The sequence below is a fragment of the Delphinapterus leucas genome, unplaced genomic scaffold (genome assembly GCF_059928025.1).
Source record: "Delphinapterus leucas isolate spDelLeu-1000000601 "Yukka" unplaced genomic scaffold, BTC_Dleu_Yukka2 spDelLeu_asBTCV2_sq25, whole genome shotgun sequence".
Lineage (NCBI taxonomy): Eukaryota > Metazoa > Chordata > Mammalia > Artiodactyla > Monodontidae > Delphinapterus > Delphinapterus leucas.
Window position 1 is genome coordinate 18,777,278 of NW_028322234.1, and position 22,310 is coordinate 18,799,587.

Consider the following 22,310-nt stretch of genomic DNA (forward strand, 5'->3'; position numbering starts at 1 on the left):
GATCTTCCCAGGCCCAGCCAGGAAACCCCCCCCTTCAGGGCTGAGTCATTAAAATGACAGCCCCAGGGGTGGGGACCCCACCTAGGGGTGCCTACCCTCACCCCCAGCCATAGGTGTGGCAGATGAGCCAGGAGGAACCCCAGGACCCAAGGCGGCAGCTGAAGGTCCAAGGCAATGAGAGCAATACCCCTGCTCCCCAAAGAAAAACCCAGAGCCCAGGAGGTGGCTGCCAGACATTGGGTGATCCCCAGCCCATCTCCTGGCCACCTGCCAGCTCCTGCCTGGGACTCCACCAGACAAAGAGCAACACCGGGGCCTCAAAAACTGGCATCTCCTTCCAAGCCACTGAATCACGGGGCGAGTGCAGACAGCTGGGGGCGTGGAGCAGCGTACCAGGCAGAGGGCAGCATGCCCCAGGCTCAGCACCAGGGCTGCCAGGGACCCCCACCAGGGCCAGGGCACGAGGGGCCCGGGCAGGTGAGGTGGCCCTTGGCCCCAGGGGATTCTCAGCCAAATTCTGAGGCCCTCTTCTAATCTTCCGGACCCTCTGGAAACCAAGGGGGTGAGGACGGACTGGGCGCACACTGCAGACAGGAAAACAGCCCTGGGTACTCTGGGGAGGAGGGCGCAGCTCCAATCCCCAGCTCTGCTCCGACAAGCTGCCTCGCAACCCGCCCCCCCACCCCCGCCTCACTTCTTGGGATCCACCAGCGGCCCAGGGGCTGCACCTACAACGTGGACCCTATCAGCCAGCAGGACTCCTCACCTGGCAGCTCCCTGGGCAAGGCGGGCCATGAGGGTGGGTGCAGAGCCCCAGCAGGGATGCCCACTAGCTAAAGACATGAACCAGGCGCTGGCCCCCAGCCGAGGTCATTACAGCACCTGCTAAGTCATGTGGATTTTCTGGACCATTAAGCAGACTGTCATTTGGGGGCAGCTTTCTGGAAGGTTCCATGAGCAGCCTCAGGGCCCACCTCTCAGCTGGGCTCCGGGTGCCAGCTGGCGGTGTCCCTGTCTCCCCTGGGCAGTGGGGATGGGGCCTGGCCTCCCTCCGGCCCCTGACACCAAGAAGGTTCTGGTCAAGATGACCCTGGCCCAGAACTGGCTGCCACCCCAGAGCCAGCTGCCCTGACCCAGGTTGGGGTGACAGGACCAGTGTGACTGCACTGCTGTCCCTGAGTCACTCCTGCCCCTGGGGACCTCGTCCTGCAGCTCCCAGGATGCCCCTGCCCTGTCCCACTGGTGGCATGGCCTCTGGGTCATGGAAAGGCACTGGGGCAGAGGTGAGTTAAGAGGTGAGAACGGAGGCTTCTCGGCGCTAGATCTGAAACTTGAACGCTGTGATGGCTACGGCGAGGTCCCTGAGGCAGGTCCCGCCACCGGGGTCCTGAGCCCGGCGTGGGCACAAGGAGGCCGAGAGGCAGGATTTCAGCTCTTTTGTTAGACGTGGCACAGCACCAACATGACATGGGAGGTCATGGAAGGACAGCGGGTCAACACTGGACCACGACCCCTGGTGGGGGTGGCAAATCCAAATGATAGGACACTGGCAGAGGATGGGCTCGGGCCTCGGGCTCTGCCAGCCAGCCGGGAGGGCCCTGGGGAGAGCCCAGGGGGCAGGTCCGGGTGCGGGTCCGGGCTGTGCGCGTGCTCACTGGGCCTCACTTGGCCGGTCGAGTGATGATGCGCGTGGAGAAGTCAAAGAGGTCGCGGTTGATCTTGCGCAGGTTCCGCACCTCGTCCTCCAGCTCTGCCACGCGGATCCGCAGCTGGTCCTGGCCACCCAGCACGCTCTGGGGGAGGGGCGGTGGAATGCTCAGAGCGGGAGGGGGCCTCAGACATCCCACTGGCAGGCAGCGGGGCGAGGCTGGCACTGAGGGCCACCGTCCCCACGGTCCATGACAGAGGGTGGGGCGGGGGCACATCCCTTCCAACCCAGGCCCAGGCCCCCTGCCACCCTTCCCTCCGGACAAGCCCCCATCTTGGGCCCCCGCCCCCATCTCGGGCCCCTCCCCTCCCCTCCCCCATTTTGGGGCCTCTCCCCTCCCACCTTCTCCAACGTGCTGCACATCACCCCGTGCAGCTGTTCCACCCGCTCCAGGTAGCTGGGCTCTGACCCCTGGAACAGAAGGGGCCGCGTTAGCTGGCCACTCCCATCAAGCCTCGAGGGACGCGCAAACGGTTGGCTAGTGCCTCCAGCCCTGGGAGGGCTCAGCCACCCAGTGAGATGATGGACCCTGCTGCCACCCAGAGGCCATCCGTCTCTCGCTGGACCCTGTCTGGGCACGTTGCCCCGGGCCAGCAGCCCGGAGCCTGGCACAGCCATCCATCAGGCCGCCGGGAGGGGTGTGGACAGCCCCGCAGGCTCATGTGGCTCCGAGGCACAGAGAGAGCAGACAGAGCCTGGCCTCAGTGGGCAAGGCTGGCCGCACTGAGGACAGGCAGGGAGGGGCCCCAGGGGCCTGGAGGGGCAGGCAGGCCGTCATGAAGGGGGTCCCATGGGCACTGGGGCTGTGACCGCTCCCGCCGCCCAGCTGGAGAAGGTGGCTGCCCGTACACAACCTCTGGGTCCTGATCGGCCCCTGGAACAACACCCTGTTGTTGTTCTCAAAGGGAAGCGTGGCCCGCTCCCTCTCTGGAAGGTTCCAGGGCTTCCTGAGGCCAGGGACCAGCCATCAGACTGGCCTCAACGACAAGGGCAGAGAAACCTCTTCAGCAAAGGAGCATGTGGAAGGTCCCCACCAGAACCCAACCCAAGGGCACCCAGAGCCACACGGCAGAGGCTGAGGCCCAAGGGTGGGGGTCCCTGCTGGGGGTGAGACGTACCTGCTGGTGGAGGCCCAGGCGCAGCGTGAGGCCCCCGTGGCGTGGCTCGTCCCCATGCTCTGCGCCCAGCAGGTGCTTATTGAAGTGCGGCAAGGGCAGGCTGGGCCTGCAGTCAGAGCTCAGCATGCTGACTGGCGCCAGCACGATGCAGGCGTTGGTCACGGGGCCTGGGGCGGGCGGGCAGGCAGCATCGGGACCCGCCCTCCACCCCTCCAGCCACCCACCTGGCCCTGACACTCCCGTGCATTCCCGTCCCCACCCTCCACAAGGCAAACCCTGGGGCCTTGCTCCAGCCCCGGGCCGCCCACGGTGTGGACAAGGCCCCCCAGGCCCAGGGCCTCCAGGAGGGCTGCATGCGCCCACCTTTGAGAGCCACCGTCCTGAGGCACTGCTGGCTCTGCACATCCCAGAGGCGCACCGTCTCGTCGTGGGAGCCCGAGAGTAGCACGCTGCCATCCGTGGACACTGACAGGCAGGTCACCTGGTTCCTGGGGACAGACAGGTCACCTGGCGCCCGGAGCGGGGGGGGTGGCACAGTGACCCCCACCACCACCTCCTGGTCGACCCCGTCCCCGTACCTGTGCCCTCTGAACACCTTCCCGTGGTCCTGCTCCGGCTGGAAGCTCTTCTCTCTCTGCCCAGGCTGCGGAAGCGGGAAGGCTGGTGAGAACAGGGCACAGCTGCATCTCAGCCCCAAGCCTCGCACACCCTCGCCCCCCATGCCCACTCACCCAGGTACAGAGGTCGACCTGGAAGATGGAGCCATCACTACCACCGCAGAACATGTGATGCTCAGCCAGGTCCATGGTCACGGCCATGATGCTCACGTCGAAGAGCACAGACAGCAGCAGCTCGCCAGAGGAGACCTCCCACAGCTGGGGGCGGGGACGGGGGCATGGGTCTGAGAGCGGAGTGGAGCGCAGCGGCCCAGCCGGGAGACTCTGGATGCCACAGGAACCTCAGACGGGAGCTGTCACCACGGGGGGCTCGGGGGTTGAGGGACCTGCTTCTCACGCTGGGACCCCTCGCCACCACCGGCTTCAGTTACTATCAGCCCCCAGGCCACCACCAGGTCAGCCCTGGACTGCCCCAACCAGGGACGAAGACCTGAGGACTCCCTCAAATCCCCTGAGCCTTGGCCAGGAGCTGCCAGGTGCAGTGGCCAAGTGGGACTTTCCAAGCCGACACAGGCCTGGACTGCCCGCCCCCCGCCCCCCCGCCCCCGGACGTCCTTGAGGCCGCAGGCAGCGGGGGATTAAGAGCTGTCTGGAGCCACCAGCCAGCGGGAGGAGATGATGCTCTGGTTCCCATGGGCCAGGAACCCGCCAGCCGCCGGGCTCAGCTCACAGATCCACTGCGGGGGTCAGGGCAGGGCCCTACCTTCACTGTTTGGTCCAGCGAGGCGGTGGCCACCCGGGCCAGGGGCCCACCAAAGCCGCAGTGCAGGTCTGTGATGGGGAGGGTGTGGCGAGACCACACGTGTCGGGGGGCGGGGGTCCGGGAGGGGTCTGCCTGCAGCACGCTTGGGGGGTGGGGAGGAGCCGGACCTCAGCAGGGAGGGCGGCCCACATCTCGACGCCTTTATACCCTGTCTCCGGGAAGCAACCAGGCCCCCTCACCCGAATAAAAGTCCTGGGTAGCTGCCCAGGGCCCCGTCCTCCTGGCAGCAGCCTACCTGACCTGGAGCCCCTTCCCACCCCGGGGCCTGGCCTCTCTGCACAGCAGGTTCCCCGCCCTTGTGGTTAAGGCCTCGCCCGGCCAGAGGCTACAGCCGGAATGGGGAGCCGCCAGGGCCGGGGCTCTACCTGCAGAGGCTCCAAGCCAGCACCAGGCAGTCCTTGCCCCCCGAGACGAAGTGGCTGCTGTCCCCCGTGAACTGCAGACATGACACATCCTGGTAGTGGCGGCTCAGGATGACCAGAAGGTTCCCCGTGGAAACCTGGGGAGGTGGAGGGGCACCGGGTCATGGGGAGCCCTGGGGGAGTGGGAGGGGAGGGGGGAGGGGGGAGGGCCCGTCCCAAAGGGCTCTGAAGTGAACAGGGAGGCTGCGGGGCCGTGCCCCCTTGGATCCTGCGAGCACCTGTTCCCACCCTGTCCCCAGTGAGATGACACAGCCCCAGGGAAGGTGTCAGCAAGGGGACAAGGCCGAGGGGGGCTGGTGAGGGAGGCTCTCTCCAGGATCGGCTGGACCCAGGGGCGATCCTTGCAGCCACAGCTGCAAGTCACCATCTTCCGAACTGGCTGGCGGGGGGCACAGATGCTGCCGCAGGTTGAACTGTGTCCCCCAGACACACGTGTCCACGCCCAACCTCCGGAACCTGTGACCTCCCTTGAACAGGACATAATCTCTGAAGATGTAATCAATTCAGAAGAGGTGACATGGAAGTGAAGTGGCCACTGTCTCTTTAAGAGGGACACCTGGACACAGACACACAGCCGCCTCACATCCCACACCGCCCCCCCCCCCCCCCCCCCCCCCCCCCCCCCGGCAAAAGGAAGGAGACAGGCTACACACAGAGGTGGATACAGGCATCAGAAAGCCCCCAGCCTGCGTGCCAGCCTTTGGTCAGCCCCGTGGGGCGCCCCCTCGTGGCCACAGCTCACGCTGGCCAGGAATTCTCCAAGAGGGTGGGGAGCCAGGACCACACAGTGTCCCCCATCAAGGAGGCCAACCACCTGAGACATCTGCTGACGGTGGACGGGCCGCTAACGTCTGCCCACACCCCCTGCACCAGCTTGACAGCGAAAAGGAGTATTTCTACCACAGGGTGACCTGTCTCAGTTTCTCTCCCTGCACGTGAATAAGGCCTCTTAGTTTCAGAATCACATACTGAGGTTTAAGAGCCCTGGAGTGAGGTTACTAGCTCTCTCTCATATCTTTGGACCTCAGACAGTCCACAGAGAACAGTCGGTTCTCTTTGCTGATCTCTGGGGCAGCCAGGAAGGTCGTTCTGCCGGTGCCGAGGTCAGGAAAGGCCTTGTTCTGTTGCCTCAGATCCTGCACTGTCTACGCAAGAAGTGAGGTGAGCTTCCCCCACAAACGTAACAGACTGTTGCTGACAACTGGGTCAGTGATCTCAGCTGGCAGCCTGCGAGCTGAGCCCGCCACCCCGGTTCTGTGCTCCTATGCTCACCTCCCACAGGTATATGCTCTCTGTGATCCCTGCCAGAACATAGAGGCCATTGGGCGACGTGGTAAGACAGGTGACCGGTCCGGGGCACATGATCTTCTGCTGAAGCTGGTCCTAGAGAAAGAAAAAGCTTCTGAGTTTCATGCCCGATGAGGGAGCAGGGGGAAGCGAGGCGAGTGGGAGTGGTACCCAGACAGCTGGTAAGTCCAAAAGGACCAGAAAGAGGAGTGGGGACAGGGGTGGTTTGACCAAATCCATGGTTCAGGAAGGGGGGTATTTGCTCCAGCTGAGGCTTTGCAGGGCGGGGGTGGAGGTGGAGGCCTGTGGATTCTCCTCAAAAGCAAGACAGCGCTGCAACTCCCCGTGCTCCCAGTGCGGGGAGGGGGGGGGGGGTCCAGGTTTGGTCCCCAGGGAACTAGATCCCGCATGCCCCAACTAAAGATCCCGCACGCGACAACGAAGATCCCGTCTGCCACAACTAAGAACTGGCACAGCCGAATAAACGAATAAATACATTTTTTTTTTTTTTTTCTAAAAAGCAAGACAGTGCGTCTCTGGACTGGGGGTCAGAGGAACCGTCTGGCCACTAGGCTTTCGCCCCAGTCCTGCATCTCCTGAAGTCTCGCCTGGGATCGGGAGCGTCAGTTTCTAAATGTCTAAAATGGAACAACTTCTCAAGTTTGTGTGTGTACCACACCAGGCAGAACCGGAGCACAGAGCTTGCCGAAAGAGATGTCAGCTGGCAAAAACACGTGGCGAGCAGCTTCAGGGGCTGCATTTCGAAGTTTCTGTAGGAGAAACCGTGGGCCCTAATGGCAATAAGTAAGCGTCTTTTCAGAGGTGATAAATACACGAGTCTCCGGGCTCCCTTTCAGCGGACTCCCCCAGGCCTCAGACCTTCACCCTCCAAGCCCACGATGCCCACGGAAACCCTACGGCAAACTCCTTTCAATTACACTTCCCGCCCCACGCCGGCTCCAGCGCAGGGCCCCCAAGAGACCCACACCCAGCTCTCCTTGTGCGCGTGCGCACCGCTGGCTACCCAGCGGCCCGCCCGCCACACCTCCAAGCGGCAGCCCACCCTCAGCTCAGCGCGTGCGCGCAGCGCCCTAACCGCTCCCACCGACGCCGGGCGCGCGGCTCCCTCCCCCCACCAAAAAGCCCCCAGACCCGCGCGTGCGCAGAGCATCCTAATAGGATTCCCCACTTCCCACTGGGGTTCAGGGCCCGTGCGGCCCCCACCGTCCCCTCTCCCGACCCCAGGCCCCTGAGCCCCGCGCATCCCGCCAACGGCGCCCGGGCGCGCGCCGCCGAACCTTCCTCTGTAGCTCCCAGGCGCTGATATAGTTCTTGCCCAGCTGCGCCGCCAGCAAGTACTCGCCATTGAGCAGCGCCAGGCCGCGAGGCCCGGCCTGGCCGCCGCGGTATGTGAGCAGATTGGCGCCCGAGTGCAGCTCCCACACGACGCAGCTCCACAGCTGGGCCGCCGAGTCGGTACACACTGCCACCTCCACGGGCGCCGCCATCATGCTTTCTCCACCGCCCAGGACATGCGTCATCACCAACGAGACGCGGGCGACTGCGCCCTGTCGGCTAGAGCGGTGCCCACGTTGCCCGGCTCCCGGCGGCTGGCCGACCCGAGCGTGCGCACAGGACTCGGGGAGGGGGCCCTGTGAATCAGGCGGGCTCTTCTTTCCCGCTCCGCGGAGAATCAAGGGGCGCTCAGCCTGGTTAGAGATCTTGGAAGGAGATTTCTTTCAAAAATAGATGGAGAAACCCAGGCCGAGGGTCTCCTGAGAGCAGTTAATAGCTTCAGAGCCTGGAGGTCTGGCTTGGCCATTTCCACTGGGCGCTTTTGGTCAAGCACTCAACCTCTCGGATGATGATGGTGATTATTTTTAACGTGCGTATATTGAATACCGACCTCACAGGCCCGAATGAGACATTGCACGTAAAACAGACTACGCACCTAACATAACAGGTAGCTGGTGTTCAAAACGTAGTTAGACGCATATTCACGGATCCATCGTCCGCCTCCCCCGGACCTCTCTTCTTCGGGGGCCACAAAATCCACATTTTTATTTCGGCAACTTGGTGCGGGTCGAACAAGTCGCGAGTTCTGTCTGGGGAGCACCCAACAATCTCGTGTCAGCGCTGCCGGCCGCAGGCGACGTCTACGAACAGTGCGTTTTAAAATGTGGAATTAGTTGTTAACCTTTGAAAACGGGGAATTTCGCTCAGGAGTCGCGGTCTCATGGCTGTCTTGGGCGGCGTACCCACAAGAAACATTGGGGAGACTGGGTGCGGGGTGCGTCCCCCAATCCCGCTCTGCCATCCGGGAGGGGATGGTGGAGAGGAGAGCGGAGGAGGGGCCTTCCTGGAGGAGGAACGGCGCCCGGAGCCTGGGGCTCCGGAGCCCCAGGCCCGGCCGCCAGGTGGCAGGCTCGAGCCACCGACCGGGATGCCGGTCGGAGTTGCTCCCAGCCCAGGGGCCACAGCAAGAAGCAGCAACCGGGAGGAGGGGCGTCAGGGGGGACCTGCCTGATCTGGAGGAGGGGTTTCCCAGAGCAGGTGTCCTTAGAGCGGGAACTAACAACCTGAAGAGAAAGAGGGGCAGAGGTGCGTGCAAAGGCCCTGAGGCAGATCATGGAGGGGGAAGCTGGATATGGGGACCTGGATTTTATTTTATCCCCGGCAGGGTTGGGGGGGAAGGTCATGTGAAACTGAAGAACTTTTGTAAACTGGGGAGAGCTGGGTGTCCAAACTTCCAGAAGCTGCCAAAAGGGGACACTGAGGCAAGGACCATCTAGTCCAAAGACGGATTGGAGCTAGAACCAACTGTTCCTGATTTCCACCCCCAGAACCAGCTGATGTTCCCTCCCTGCTTCCTCAAACTTTTTTTCTTTTTTCCTTACTGCGAATAAGAAAAATGAAACACCTTGAATGCTAGTTTACATTTTTCAGATACTGTTTTCCCAAAACCACATCTTTCTTTGAATCCTGAATCCTGGGCATTCTGTGGAGCCCCATTTGAGAATGGGCACACTCTGCGACCCCCGGGGGTGGACCAAGGCAGCCGCCTTCTAGCCACCAACTCAGGGCTTGAACCTGAGCTGCGGAGCAGGTCACTGCACAGCTCTGGGCCTCAGTTTCCTCATGTGCAAATCAGGGATGCTGATTCGAGCCCTGGGTGTGTGTCCTCATCTGCGGAGGTCTGGCCTGGAAGTTTCCAAGCACCCAGGTTCCAGGACGCAGGGTGGGCCCTGCAGGTGCCGGTTGCAGGGGGACCAGTTGTGCAAGCAGAAGTCGCTGCTGTGGTCACTCAGGCAGGGGCAGCCCCTGGCTCTGCTGGAGGGCAGGGCAGCTGGAGTGCTGGCCCGGCCCCCTCCCAGGCCTCTCCCTCCACTCCTCCTGTTTCCCCTCCGCCCCTCCTGGGGGGACCCAGCTCGGCCAGGCTGCTGTGTGAGGTCAGAGGTCACCCCACCCCCAGCCTGGTTCCGGAATGAGGACAGACCAGTTGTGTCAGAAGGGCAGGACAAAAGCCACACTTTGGGGGCCTCTCGGACCACCCAGTCACCAGACCTCCTTGGTGCCAGCCTGGTTCCTGGTCCTAGACCCACTAAATCCTAGGCCTGGAGGGCATGAGGCTGGCGCGCCAGGAGCAGGATGGGGAAACTGAGGGATAGAGGTCTGCACAACCCCTCCGGGTCTAAGCCCCGCATTCTTCATTCCCTACACATGTACTGAGAGCCTCCTGTTTGCAGGCCCAGGGTACACTGCCCCATCTCACCCCCTGCCCACCTGGGGCGGCGGGGACCCAGGAACAAACCCAGCCGCCCTGGCCTTTGTGGGGCCGCCCCGTTAAGTGCACTAATGGCGGAGGGGAAGGCGGATGACTCAAGCGAAAACCCTCTTCTTTTTCCGGCGTCCTTTCATCCAAACCTGCCTTTGGCTGCTGGTGGGCTCCCGCAGCTCTGCTGATCAGACATGGTTTTGAGTTTCACCTGGGAGGCTCCCTGGGCCTCCTCACAAGCACAGAGCGGGAGGCCCAGCAGGCGGGAGGCTCCTCGGGGATCTGGGAGGCTGGGGAGGAGGTGGCGGGGCCCGACCCCCTCCCGGCTTCCCCCCTGCCCCAGGGCTGTGTGACCTCAGGGCCTCTTGCCCCATCCCTGGGCCTCTTCAGAGGAGGAATGAAGATGCTGGACAGGCCGATCCAGTTTGCTGCATGGGCCTTTTTAAAACAAAAAAACAAACAAAACAAAAAAACACTTTTCCTTTACCTCCCTGGGGGGGCAGGGGGCTCTGAGGGGCAGGTGGGTTGACCCCTGTCCTCTGACCTCTCCAGGTCCCCCAGGCCCGCAGAGGCTGGAACCACGTGGATGGGCCACAGGGAGGCATCTCCAACAGGAGTGAGTTGTTTTTCCTCACTCAACGTAGACCTGGGGGCTGACCCGGGCGGGAGGGACCAGCCCAGGCCAGCCGTGGCCAGAGCAGGTGGCAGGGGAGCCATGTGGCAGGAGGCCCGCCCTGCCCAACATCCGGCCACGCTGACCTTGAGCCCGTCACGTCCTCTGGGCAGGGGGTGGGGTCAAGACATGGCTGAGGAATAGATGCCCAGAAAATCTTGCTGTGCTGGTTTGCCCGCGTGTGGGGTTTCCCTTCCACGTGTGCTGAGCCCAGGGGTCGCAAACTGCCCCGAGGGCTGAGCCCGCCCCTTGGTCTGCTTTCTTTGCGGCCACAAGTCAAGTGTAAAAATGTGCACTGAACCACAGCAGGAAGGCTGGGGGTTGGGGGGGCAGAGTGGACCCCTGTCACGGCCAAGACTGCTTGGGCTGCTCCCAGTGGGCGTGGGGCAGCTCCGTGCATCTCACCCACAGAAGGTCAGGGTGACACCACCCAGCACTGCTGACATGGGGGAGGGTCGTCCTCTGTGGGGCCCCCCGCCCCCCCCCACTCGATGCCAGGAGCGCACACATCCCTGGACGTGGCCCAGTGTCCCCCGGGGGGCACAGTCCCTGCTGGACGCTGTCTGGGTCAGGTCCTGTGCCTTCTGCTGCCAGGACCCAGGGTGGGGGTGGGGCGACGCCCAAAAAACCACCACAGGAGCCGTTCTCTGTTAAAAGTCAGAAGTGTTTTGTCTTGTTTTAATATTTCATCAGCTTTACAGGGTTACAACTGTCTTAAATATTTCTGAAGTTTAAATACAATCTGCATAATAATGTTATAAAATGTAAACTTTCAGTGTTCTTTTAAATTTCAAAATCACACCTTTTTTTTTCTTTTTTTCTTTTTTTGGTCTTTTTTTTTTTTTCCCTCCCTTTTAATACCTGAATGTCCTGCAAAAACTGAAATAAATCGTCACAGGCTGCCCCGCCGCGGCCAGGGTGCGACAGGCTGGGCCCGGCCAGAGGTAGAGAGTAGTTTTTCATCTTTTTATTAGAAGTTTTTTTTTTCCCTTTAACCTGAGTTCAGGCGCGGTCCCCACGCCCTCTGACAAACCCCAGAGAAACTGAAATTTCACATGTCAGGAATGAAAGGTTGAAGTCATGTTTGCCAAGAAAAAATGCAGAAGCAAAATTAAGGGGGGAAAAAAAAAAAAGGATGGTAGTGGGCAAAAATGCTAACAGTGAGAAAAGTGACTGTACAAACACACAACTATTACAAACCAACCCGCCACCCCGTGCCCCGTCCCACCCCCCGCCCGCCCCCCAGCCGGACAGCTACAGCCCTGCAGCCGGTTTGGAGGTCACAAGGAAGGTTCTAGAAGCAGCCCATCCACAAGCATCTCCAGAGCAGGGGAGCCCCTGGAGCCCCTCTCCACCCTGAGTTTGGGGGTCCCCACCCTCAGCATGCTGCTAAGCCCCATCTGTTCTGGAATGAACAGCACTCAGCCCCCATCCCCGTCCCGGTTTGCATAAGGGGTGCTGAGCAGCACCCCAGAAACCCCCACTGACAGGTAGCGGCGGGGTTGGGAGCGGGGGGGGGGTGATGGGGGCGCCCCAGTCAGAGGCAGGGCCCCCTGGGGGCTGAGCGCCCACTGGCCCCGGGCCCCCCTCGCGTTTCCACGGCCGGTGGACTCCCCCCAACCTGGGCCCACGCCCCCCCCACCCCATCCCCTACAATCATCAGCGTCGCCCAGCACCGCAGGCACACCCTGAGTTAGACCCGGGGGAAGGCGCCTCTCCTGCAGGACACCCGCTCCCCGAGACACACGTGGATCTCAACAGGACGCACGGGGGTGGGACCCTGAGCTGGGGGCTGGGGGCTAGGGGGGGTGGGCGGCCTGGCGGGGGTTTTGGCATCAAAAGTCAGACCTGAGGTAGAAAGAAATTCGCAGCAGAGACCCCCCTCCCCCCCACCCACGCGGCCGGCAGAATGGCGGGCGGAGGGGGGGGCAGCGGGCAGCCGCCCACGCTGCTGCGGTCAGGTGGTGGGAGAGGAGAGGGAGAAGGGGGGGTGATGGCGAGAGGGGGGCAGATTGTGTCTGGGGACAAAAGGATCCCCCTCCCACAATGATTGTGCCGCTGCAGTGAGAGACGAGAGGGGAGAACCTTCCAGAAGGAAAAGCAGGAAGAAAGCCCCGCGTCCAGCGCTACCCCCTCCTGGAAGGGTGGGGGGCGTCAGCGACCCTGAGATATACCAAAGAAACGGGCTCCCTCCCAAAGACACACCTCAGCCCTGCAAGGCAAACCCAAACCCAGAGAGACTGGGGGCGGGGGGGGGGGGGGAGCTCAGGACCACCCTCACGGTCTCCAAGGCAACAAGATGACGCCGGGGTCTGGAGGCTGGAGGCGGGAGGCGGCCGGCGGCGCCCTCCCGCTCCGGGCTCGTTAGGCCGGGCTCCCTGGGCCCATTTAGAGGTTCCAGGCTCACCCTGGGAACAGCTGAGTTCCTCCCACCCCACCCCAGAGGAACGTGAAAGAGCGCTACCTTGTGGGAGCTACGGCCCACCCAACAGCACCTGGTCCCCAGGGACCCCAAACCGCGCCTGGGCTTAGGACGGATGTGCAGCTCGCCTGGGGGAGACCTTCACCAGCCCTGAACTAATGCCCCCCAGCTGCGCCCCCCCCCCCGATGCCCACCTTCTGACACGGGGCACAGGGTCGCAGAGGGAGGGGCACGGCCCCTTCTCAGCCTCTATTTAGTTCCTTTAGTTACTGCAGGGACCCCAGGAAGTACGAAGGGACAAAGTGGAGGAGATGAAAATGCTGGGGGGAGGGGTGGTGTTCAGGGTGCCGTGGCCCCACAGAAACCCTGCCCTGAGCTAAGGCCAGCTCACCCGTGTCCCCCGCATGGACAAGTCTCCAAAAGCAGCCCTTTCAGGCAAGGGAGTCCCCAGGCCGTATTCATCCCTGAGACAGGAGCCTGGGGCTGACAGGTGAACCCCCTCCCAGCAATTTCTCCTTTCGAGTTAAGACTTTGGGGTTCCTGACTGAGGAGCCCCGCATGAAGTAAGAACAAGTACGGTGATGTCTACCATTCAGCATTCCTGCTCCCCTTTCCCGCGGACCCCCGGCATGCAGCCCCTACCACAGCACCTGAGTTCATCGGCTCTGCTGACTCTAGCCCAGGGATCCAGTGCCCTGGGCCCGCCAGCTGCCCACTGCGCCACAGGAAATGCACAACCGAACCCAAATCAGTCATGGGAAAAATAAAAAGGGTATTACTTTTTTCTTTTTTTTTCTTTTTTCTTTTTTTTTTTTGCTTTTTCAAGTCCAGTTTCCCTGAATGAACACAAATATATAGATATATATATCCTTTTCCTAGGTTTGATTCCTCCCCCAAGAATAAAATAGAGTATTTACAAAACAAAACCCCCGAAACCTCTTAAAAACTCTACAGACTTTGAAGTTCACTATTTCTTTAAAAAAAAAAAAAAAAAGTTCCCGAAAGCAACAAGAAAAAAAATTCAACTGCTCTTGGCTCAGGGGTTTCATTCAACTCAAGGAGCTGGGTGTGGTGAGTGTGTGATGAAGAGGGAAAAAAAAAAAAGGGAAAAAAAACAGATAAAAATGAAAAAACACAGTGCAGGGATGTATGAGGTAAACAGGATTGGCCTGTCCAAACCAGACACCAGTCCACGTGGGTCCGCCAGGGCTACAGGAAAGCCCTAGGAGACGTTTGCCTCTCGTTTCTAATTTCCTTTGCTGCTCTCACAATTCATCTCTCTGAATGTCCGAAACCTGAGTAATTCAAGTGTTCCTTGGTTTTCCCCTGTTTTATTAAATTTTCTATATATATATATATATATATATGTATATATATATTTTCTTTTCTTTTTGGCGTCAGCTGTCGCTCCTTTGTGGATACCTCCCCTCCCCACCCGTATCTCCCGCCATCCCGGCCCCTGCTTGGCCCACCTGGACCCCCTGACCCGTCTGGTGGGCTCCCAGGGTGAGGAGTGTAGCGGTTAAGGCAATGAGTTATTTGAGGTAGAAGATGCGGGGGGTGCAGACAACCCTGCTGGCCCCGCCTGGCTGCCTGCGCTGCTGCTGGTCCCGCTGTTTGCTCCCCGGCTGCTGCCACCTCCGCCTTTGCTGGGAGCTGAGGGTGGCGTGGGGGCCGGCGGCTGGGCGAACAGCACTCCTGGTGCAAGGACAGGAGACAAGTCGTGGAGAATTTAAAAGATCATGTGACAGGTGCAAGGGATTCCTGAGCGCTGACCCCCTGTAAAGAGCGTGCCCGCCCCCCTACCCCCGGCTTGCAGGACACCACCATCTCCTCAGCCTCCCTCCATGGGGGTCTTTACAGCAACCGAGCTGTTCTGTGTCAACATCGCCACCTGGTGGTCTATAGGAGCCATGGGTCTGATCACATTTTTTTTAGAAGGAACCTGGAAACATCATTTGTTATAAGATATATAACACAGGATATGTATTTCTGAGCACTTACTCTGTGCTGAGCTCCGTGCTAAGTATAGGGCACAGACTATCTCGCTTGAGTCTCATGAGGGAAGAGGTCTGGGCTCAAGAAGGCCACACCCCTGGGGGGTGGGGGTGGGGGCAACCAGGACTCGGGAGGGAGAGATGTGGTCAAGGTGGGCATGGGGGCTGGGTGGTCCTACCTGTGTACATGATTCCATTAATCTCTACTGACATGCTAATACTGTTGCTGCCATTGGTGTTGGTCAGGTTTGCAGCTGAGTCCTGGCGGCTCTCGGAGCCTGAGGGAAGAAGAAAAACCACCCTTTGTAATCATAAACCCACCTATGCAATGATCTGGGTAACGTGGGTCACCCACCAGACGTGAAGCTTCACGAAGCGCTGGACAGGACCTCTCAGCAGCGCACACAGTAGGTACTCAATAAATACTTATTAAATAAGAATGTATTTATCTCAAATTTGCTTTTTTCTTGATTACAAATATTTTTTCTTTTTCTTTAATAATTTTTACTGGACTATAGTTGATTTACAGTGTGTTAGTTTCAGGTGTACAGCATGATTGCAAGTCTTAAGTGGTGTCCCCACACCCAAATCATGTCATTCTTTTTTTTTTTTGGCTGTGCCACACGGCTTGTGGGATCTTAGTTCCCCAACCAGGGATTGGACCCGGGCCCTCGGCAGTGAGAGAGCGCCAAGTCCTAACCATTGGACCGCCAGGGAATTCCCCATGTCATTCTTTTTAATGACCACAAAGTATTCCAGACTTGATTCAAGGATTCCCCTACTGATGGACACACTAGGGACGTCATGCAAATAACTGCAGTGAACGTCCTTGAAAACCTGTGTTTCCTTTTTTCCCTACATTAGTTCTGCTCTAGATGCCAAGCAGAATCACCCCGTCATGGGGCAAGCACATTTTCTATTTTTAAAAGAGATTGCCAAGTTGTCACCTATTTACATTCCCACCAGCAGGACCAATGGGGCCCATTTCCGCACATCCCGACCAACGTTTGATATTATCAAACTCTGACGGGTGAAAAACGGTATCTCCTCGTTAACTTGCAGATCCCCAACCAGATGGAGTTGAACAGTTTTTCCTATGAGTTTACGAGTCAGAGCTGCCCATTTCTTCTACTGGTTTGTCTGCCTTTCTATCTTACTGATCCGTAAGCACTCTTTACACATGGTGGCTACGGGGCCCTTGTGCGCATGCAGGAAGCACAGAGGGTCTGAGCGCCAGGGTGGTACCTTGGCTGTTGATCCGGATGCTCATAGGCAGCTGGGCCGTCATGGCCAGAAAGTTCTGCTGTAGCGCTCGCTGCATGAGCCGCTGCTGTTCCTCTGCCACCAGGGCCATCTTCTTCTCAGGAGGCTCCCCAGACTCCAGCTTCTCCCGGAGCTGCTCCAGGGCGGCTGCCTGTGCCGCCACCGCTGCCTGGGCCGCTACTGCCTGGGCTGCCACCACGGGGTGACCTGCCAGGGAGACTGGCAGGCGGCCGGGGACCGTGATGGGGATGGCCGAGTCCTCCTCTGGACAGGAGAGAAGAGGGGTTGGTGGCCAGAATGGAACAGAGGTGGCCCAGTCCCCACCTCCCACCCAAGGTAGGAATGTGCCCCCTTGAATACCTCCACCGATGGGGTGCTCACTTCCTTTCCAGGGAAGTGTACAGGTTTTTGAATAGACACAAGTGCTATAAGATCCTTTCTAGTATCAGGCTGACATCAGATACCAGCATAATGGTAATATAGGTCATGGTGACAATACTAGTTACGGTGACAGTATCATAGCAGTATTTAGCATTAGTGTTATAGAGAGACCACAATAGCACATATTACGTATAATACTAGTTATGACAAGAGCTCACCACATGTCTTGTCTAAAGCACTTAACGTGAACCGTCTCAACAATCCCATAACCACCAAGTCACCCTTTTCTCCACTTTACCGCTGAGGAAACCAAGGCTCAGAGAGGATGGATAATTTTCCTGAGGCCACAGACCTGGAGAGAGGCTGAGCTGAAATGAAACCCATGCAGCCCAGCTCCAGAACCAGCTCCTAACCATTCCCCTGTCCTGTGGTTGAAACAAACGTTCCCGTGGTTCCCACCCACTGGTCCCACTGTCTCCTCTTCTGACTCTCCCTCCCGTGTCTATCCCTGGTGGCCTGGGGCTGCCTCTCCAGGAGGGTCCCCACTCCAAACTTTGCAGTTGCCAGGCCCTCTGCTCTGGAGTCTCTGCAGCCCTTTCTGCTTGCCTCCCTCTCAGCTGAAAAGAGCCCCTGGGACCCATCAGGACCAGCTTTTCCTGGCCCCCTCGGTAGCTCCATTAGGTCCGAACCTCTCTCTTATCCGCCCCCGTCCTCCCTAGCTCCAGCACAGGACCTCGCATGCAGCAGATGCCTAACGACATTCACGGGTATCGCTGCAACTCCCCAAGGCTGGGGGGTAAACTGAGGCTCACAGAGGCCGGAGGGAGCTGTCACTGGTGAGACCCCATTCACCTTAGATCTGACCAGCCCCAAATTTTCAGGGTGCTGTGAGGATTACCTCGGATCCCCGGGCCAAGCTTGGAAAGTAGGGAGTCACAGCTCATGTGGCAAATGAGAAATGGAACCTCGGACAGGTGCACCGGCCTGCTTGAGGCTGGGCTGCCACATGTGTTAGCGAGGATTCAGAGACTTGCTGGAAGAGGGGACTGTGATCGGCTGGTGATGTCTGCCATGGATGGGGATTAGGGGTGGGGGGCTGCCGGCTACCTGCAACCTCAGGCCTGTTGCACGCTGGGCATTTTACACACTGCAGGCTCCCCAACACCCCCAAAGAGAAGGCATAATCTCCCCCACTTTACGTGGAAGGAAAGCTGGGCTCAGAGAGGGGCAGTGAGCTGTCCGGGGCACCTAGCAATAGCTTCAGGGGTGGTTAAAGAGACCATTTGATGACCCACACGACACCCTTGGTGTCTGGTGGGACAGTGTGTTCAGGAGGATTCTAAAGCTCAAAGGGAAAAGAATACAGTGATCAACTAATAATGTCCGCCACGTGCAAGGGACTAGAGAGAACGACAGTGATGAAAAGCATCAGCCTTGGACTTCCCTGGTGGCGCAGTGGTTAAGAATCTGCCTTCCAATGCAGGGGGCCCAGGTTTGATCCCTGGTCAGCGAACTAAAATCTCACATGCTATGTGGCCAAAAAATAAATTAAAAATCAAAAAATTAAAAATCAAAAAATTAATTAATTAAATAAATAAAAACACCAGCCACAGGCAAGTGGACTGGGCTACAGTAAAACGGTGATTAATTAGTAATGTCTGCCACGGGTATAGGATGGGAAAATTGGGCTTGATATGCCATGTCTGCCTTGGCATAGAACTGGAGGAAAAAATTATCGGTTCGTGATGTCTGCCGAGGGCACAGGTTCAGGGGAAATGAATTGATTAGTGATGTCTGCCTGCTACAGGCCTGGGGCTGGAAAAATGGCAATTGATCAGTAATGTCTGCTACGAGCACAGCATAAGCAGGTCGGCTGACTTCTTACACACCAACTTTGGGGTCTATCATCCCAGTTACCCAAGGAGGGGAAAAGGCGGTCCCCTCCCTGGGACACACCGCCAGGCTGAAGCTGAGTCAAGATCAGGCCCCAGGCCCCATGCAGCCCTCACCTTTCTTGATCTTGGGGGCTGGGGTGATGGAGCTGCCGTTGGTGCTGGCGGCCAGGCCCAGGGAGGACACAGGGAGCTTGGGCGAGGAGAGCATGCTGTGGGCCCCGCCCGGTGAGTAGGTGAAGAGGGAGCCCCCAAAGCTCTGGCGCCGGCCCTCCCTCCGGTTGCTGTCGATGGCCGCCTGGAGCTCATTGGGGTTGCTGAGGCCACGCTTCTCACACTCGTAGGGGTACAGGTACTTCATGTACCTGCAGGCAGGGGCAAGGGGACAGGATGGCACCTGGGATGCCTCTGGGGTCTGCATAAAGCCAAGCCCCGCTGCAGCACCAGCTCCTCAATCCCCATCCCACATCTCTGCCCGGAAGCACCCGGCAGCCCTCCAAGCTGTGGTCCTTGCCTGTGCTGTTCCCTCGGTCTCAATGCCTGTCCTGTGACATGTCCCCACCCCCGTCCCCACATCGACTACCTGCTATTCCTTCAACACTCAATTTGCATAGCCTCAGAGCCAGGACATTCCACCCTCCACCCTGTGGTCTGGCCGCCCCCCGCCCCCCCCCTCCCTGCCTTGGGTCCTTTCTGCCCGGACGCCGCGGGCGGGCACTCACTGGGTGCGCAGCGTGAAGGCGGCGCTGGTGATGGACGTGGGCAGGTTGAGGCCCTTGGTGATCTCCCGCCACAGCTTCTTGTTGATGACCTCCACCAGGCCGCCCTTCTCCGTCACCAGCACGTACAGCATGAACAGGTCGAGCACCTGTTTGGCCATGATGGGGATGCGGTTCACGGGCGTCCCTGCGGGGAGGGGGGGTGCCGTCACCTGGGGTGGTGCCTGACGCGTCGGTGAGCGCGGGTCCCCTCGGCATAGCTGACCTGGGGCGGCTCACTCTCTTGGGGGCCGTCCCGGACGCTGTGAGGGGTGGAGCAGCCTCCCTGCTCCACCCACTGGATGCCAGGAGAGGATGCCAGTGTCCCAGTGTCCCCGGGGGGGCAGGGTCGCCCGGGTGAGACCCCTGCTTGCGAGAGCCCTGAGGAGGCAGCTCTGCCTCAGTCTCTCCATCAGTGATCCGGCCTCATGCTGCTCTCACCTGGGTGGGTGACGGGGGAGCTGCAGGGCCAACCTGGGGGCCCAGCAGGAGAAACACAGCCTTTGTTATTCCTCCTACAGACACGACAGCTGCCAAAACAACTCTGCTGTGTTGGGGGCTTTGCAGTGGGGGAGGGAGGGCTTGATTAATCCACTTTGCAGCTTAGACACTGGGGAGGTGGGCCAGACCTGGGAGGGAGGGAGGGGGGGTGGCCCAGCCTCGGAAGGGGGCTCCTCCCTACAGACAGCCCTGCTCCCATCTTACACCCACCCCGATGCTCCAAGCCCCTGCACAGCCATCTCCCTGTCACCCAGAAGCCCCAGCCGTGGGAGCCCTTAGGTCTCAGCTCAGCCTGCCTGGCACCATCATGGCTGAGGGTGGAGAAGCCCCCACTTAAACCTCTCTCCCTGGCAGGGAAAGTACGGGTTTACTGTCTGTGGCCCCCAGCTGCTGTCCTGCTCACATGGGGCCCCCCCAGCGCCCAGCCTGGCATACAGCAGGTGCTCAATAAACAGTGAAGGTTGACGGCCCCCACCCCAGCCCTGGGGGCATGCTTGCCGCCCCTGCAGAGGTGGCAAAGGGAAGCTCCAGGGTGGGTTCCTGCTCCCTGCCCCCACCCTGGACAATGCCCTGTACCCAGGACCCTGCTTCCTGGTCCCCCCTCTACAAGCTGGACATCCCGGAACCACCTCCTGCCAACCTTGGCCACTGCCGGGCCCTTCCCGGGTTGCAAAATCCCTAACGAATGAAGACCTCCTGGAGGGGGTTGAGGAAGATGGGCCTCAGACCCCCACGCTACCCACTTCATTTTCCAGCCCAGGAAGGAGAGAGAAAAGCAACGCCAGGTGTCAGCAGCACACCCAGCCCCACAGATGCGCCCACAGCGCCCACCTGGCCCACCCAGGACGCTGGTTTAGGCTCTGCATTGGGAAAGAGAAGGAATCACACCAAAGCTCCTCCTGGGCCCCTGCGCCCTGGTTCGGCAGCCGGGCGACGGATGTTTATAGAAGAAGCGGGGCTGGGAGAGCACAGAGAGGCACTGATGGAGGCAGGCGGGGGTGGGGGGGCGATAAGGAAGGGCGGAGAGGTCGTCAAGGAAACCGCAGGAAGGTGGGGTGCAGGCAGGACCCCTCCTCCATGTCCAGCCCCCAGAGAATTCAGAGAGATATCCAGTTGGAGGCTTTTACTTTGTGATGTGGGGGAAAGACTACTTTATTATGGGATGCAGGACATGGTATCCAGATTCTCAGCCCCAAAGCCCCCGACCCCAATTATAGAGGGGAGGGTTCAAGAGGAAGGTAGGGAAGAGAGGGCCTTGGAGCTGGGTTTTGAGGGTTGTATAGGAGTTTGTTGCTTCCTGTCCTCCAGGAGCACCTGGCTTGAGGAGGGAGCCAGGGCTGGACACAGACCCTTGAAGCCCTGTGTGGCCAGGAGCTGGGGGCCCCAGAGGACCCCAGCCTCATCACTCTGAGGCAGCTCACCATACTTCCTCCATGCCTCCTGGACACCGAGAGCCCAGTCTGGGGCAAAATGGGTGGGCTCCGGGCCTGGGAGCTTGGAGCCCCATGGTGGGGGAAGGGGGAGTGGGGGGCTCAGGTAGGTGTGGACGGGATGATAAAGGGTGGGTCGATCTCTCTGACTACATGGGGGGTGGGGGGCAGCGAGGCGGGGCAGCAGGCCGGGCTGGGTCTGGATTCCTCCACCCCCGGCACAGGAGGGGTTAATGTGGAGGCCGCAGCCCCCTCCCCTTTCATCTCCTTCCCTTCCGGCCTGGGCCTGGTCGGGCCTGTGTTTACAGAAGCTGCTGGCAGGGAGGGGCGGGCAGGGGCCCTGGACAAAGAAGCCGCCTGGCTGGCCCCTGAAACAGTCATAGCACATGCAGCTCCCCTGCCCGCCCCACCCACCCCCAGCAGCCCCGCCCCAGCCCCGCCCCTTCCTGCCTCTGTGGCTCAGAGGCCCTCTCCCCTCTCCAGGCCTCAGTTTCCTTCCCTGAACAGTGGGGGTCGTGAATAACCCTGCTGGGGGGGTGTGGGGGGAGGCGGTATCAAGGAAATGAGCCCCACACGCAGTGGGTGCTCCTGGGACCCCTGGCTGGCTGGCAGCTCTGAGCTGAGGGAGGGCCCTGGGGACCCTCTGGGTGCCCTCCTCCCCCATCCTCCCTGGGCCTGGCTCACCCTGAATGCCCCCAACGCCCCCCCAGCGTCTGGGCCGTCCGTTTCCCCACGTGGACACCCACCCAGACCAGTCCCTGCTCCCCAGGCCTGGCCTCCGTCCCTGGTCGTCTCGCTGTTCTCAAGGCCGCGTCTGGTATCCGCCTCGCCCCAGACCCCAGGGTGTAGGGGGATACAGGTGGCTTGGGCCTGGTACACTGTTGGCGCATAATAACTGTGGACCTGGCACTCAGCACATCTGGGGCACTGCCACACAGCGGGGAGTGTTGGTGGCCCACCTTACAGATGGGGGAACTGAGGCCCCAGGTGGGAGCAGGGAGGGGCCGGGACCCAAACCTCCCACCAGTGGTGGCAGGAAGGCCAGACTCTAGCCTGTGGGGAGCTTCTGTCCTGCCACCCAGCATCCGCCCGCCTGCCTGCCTGCCTGCCTGGGAATGCAACCCTGCTCCCCAGACAGAGGCCAGCCCCGCTGTGGGGGATCCGGGAAGCCAGGATCTCAGCGCCCGGGTCTCAGCAGCAAGGGAGGAAGCCTGGACTGTCAGTTCTGGGTTGGGGCCCTGAG

The 22,310-nt window shown here is 60.2% G+C and overlaps 2 protein-coding genes across 6 annotated transcripts in view; both read right to left on the reverse strand.

Annotated features, from left to right (window-relative positions):
* Nucleotides 1-1,421: 1,421 nt before the first annotated feature.
* Nucleotides 1,422-7,531, reverse strand: WDR18 (WD repeat domain 18). 3 transcript variants are annotated; one of them, XM_089905818.1, is made up of 10 exons: nucleotides 7,274-7,531; nucleotides 5,961-6,071; nucleotides 4,632-4,765; nucleotides 4,207-4,348; nucleotides 3,558-3,701; nucleotides 3,405-3,469; nucleotides 3,190-3,314; nucleotides 2,827-2,957; nucleotides 2,051-2,119; nucleotides 1,422-1,793 (listed from the first exon to the last, which is right to left on the reverse strand). In XM_089905818.1, the coding sequence occupies exons 1-10, from the start codon at nucleotides 7,514-7,516 to the stop codon at nucleotides 1,662-1,664; spliced, it is 1,296 nt and encodes a 431-aa protein (XP_089761944.1). In that variant the 5' UTR covers nucleotides 7,517-7,531; the 3' UTR covers nucleotides 1,422-1,661. The 3 variants fall into 3 exon arrangements, with proteins under 3 accessions (XP_089761944.1, XP_022421411.1, XP_089761945.1); XM_022565703.3 differs by having other exon boundaries at nucleotides 2,827-2,993; XM_089905819.1 differs by lacking the exon at nucleotides 2,051-2,119 and having other exon boundaries at nucleotides 2,827-2,993.
* A 6,633-nt stretch (nucleotides 7,532-14,164) lies between these two features.
* Nucleotides 14,165-22,310, reverse strand: part of ARID3A (AT-rich interaction domain 3A) — a 31,896-nt gene continuing 23,750 nt past the window's right edge. For all 3 annotated transcript variants that reach the window (XM_089905833.1, XM_089905834.1, XM_022565693.3), the window contains exons 5-9: nucleotides 19,101-19,284; nucleotides 18,496-18,743; nucleotides 16,088-16,369; nucleotides 15,022-15,120; nucleotides 14,165-14,543 (exon numbers count right to left, since the gene is read on the reverse strand). In XM_089905833.1, coding sequence (XP_089761959.1) covers nucleotides 14,368-14,543; nucleotides 15,022-15,120; nucleotides 16,088-16,369; nucleotides 18,496-18,743; nucleotides 19,101-19,284 — 989 coding nt within the window. In that variant the 3' untranslated portion in view covers nucleotides 14,165-14,367. The remainder of the gene's footprint in view (nucleotides 14,544-15,021; nucleotides 15,121-16,087; nucleotides 16,370-18,495; nucleotides 18,744-19,100; nucleotides 19,285-22,310) is intronic.

What these genes read in the sequence shown, in the direction of transcription:
- WDR18 (XM_022565703.3), bottom strand. Translation starts at nt 7,516, where the DNA reads ATGACGCATGTCCTGGGCGGTGGAGAAAGCATGATGGCGGCGCCCGTG. An exon ending in CCTGGGAGCTACAGAGGAAG is followed by an intron (nt 6,072 to 7,273) that starts GTTCGGCGGCGC and finishes TTCTTTCTCTAG; the next exon opens with GACCAGCTTCAGCAGAAGAT. An exon ending in TGTGCAGCACGTTGGAGAAG is followed by an intron (nt 1,794 to 2,050) that starts GTGGGAGGGGAG and finishes CCCCTCCCCCAG; the next exon opens with AGCGTGCTGGGTGGCCAGGA.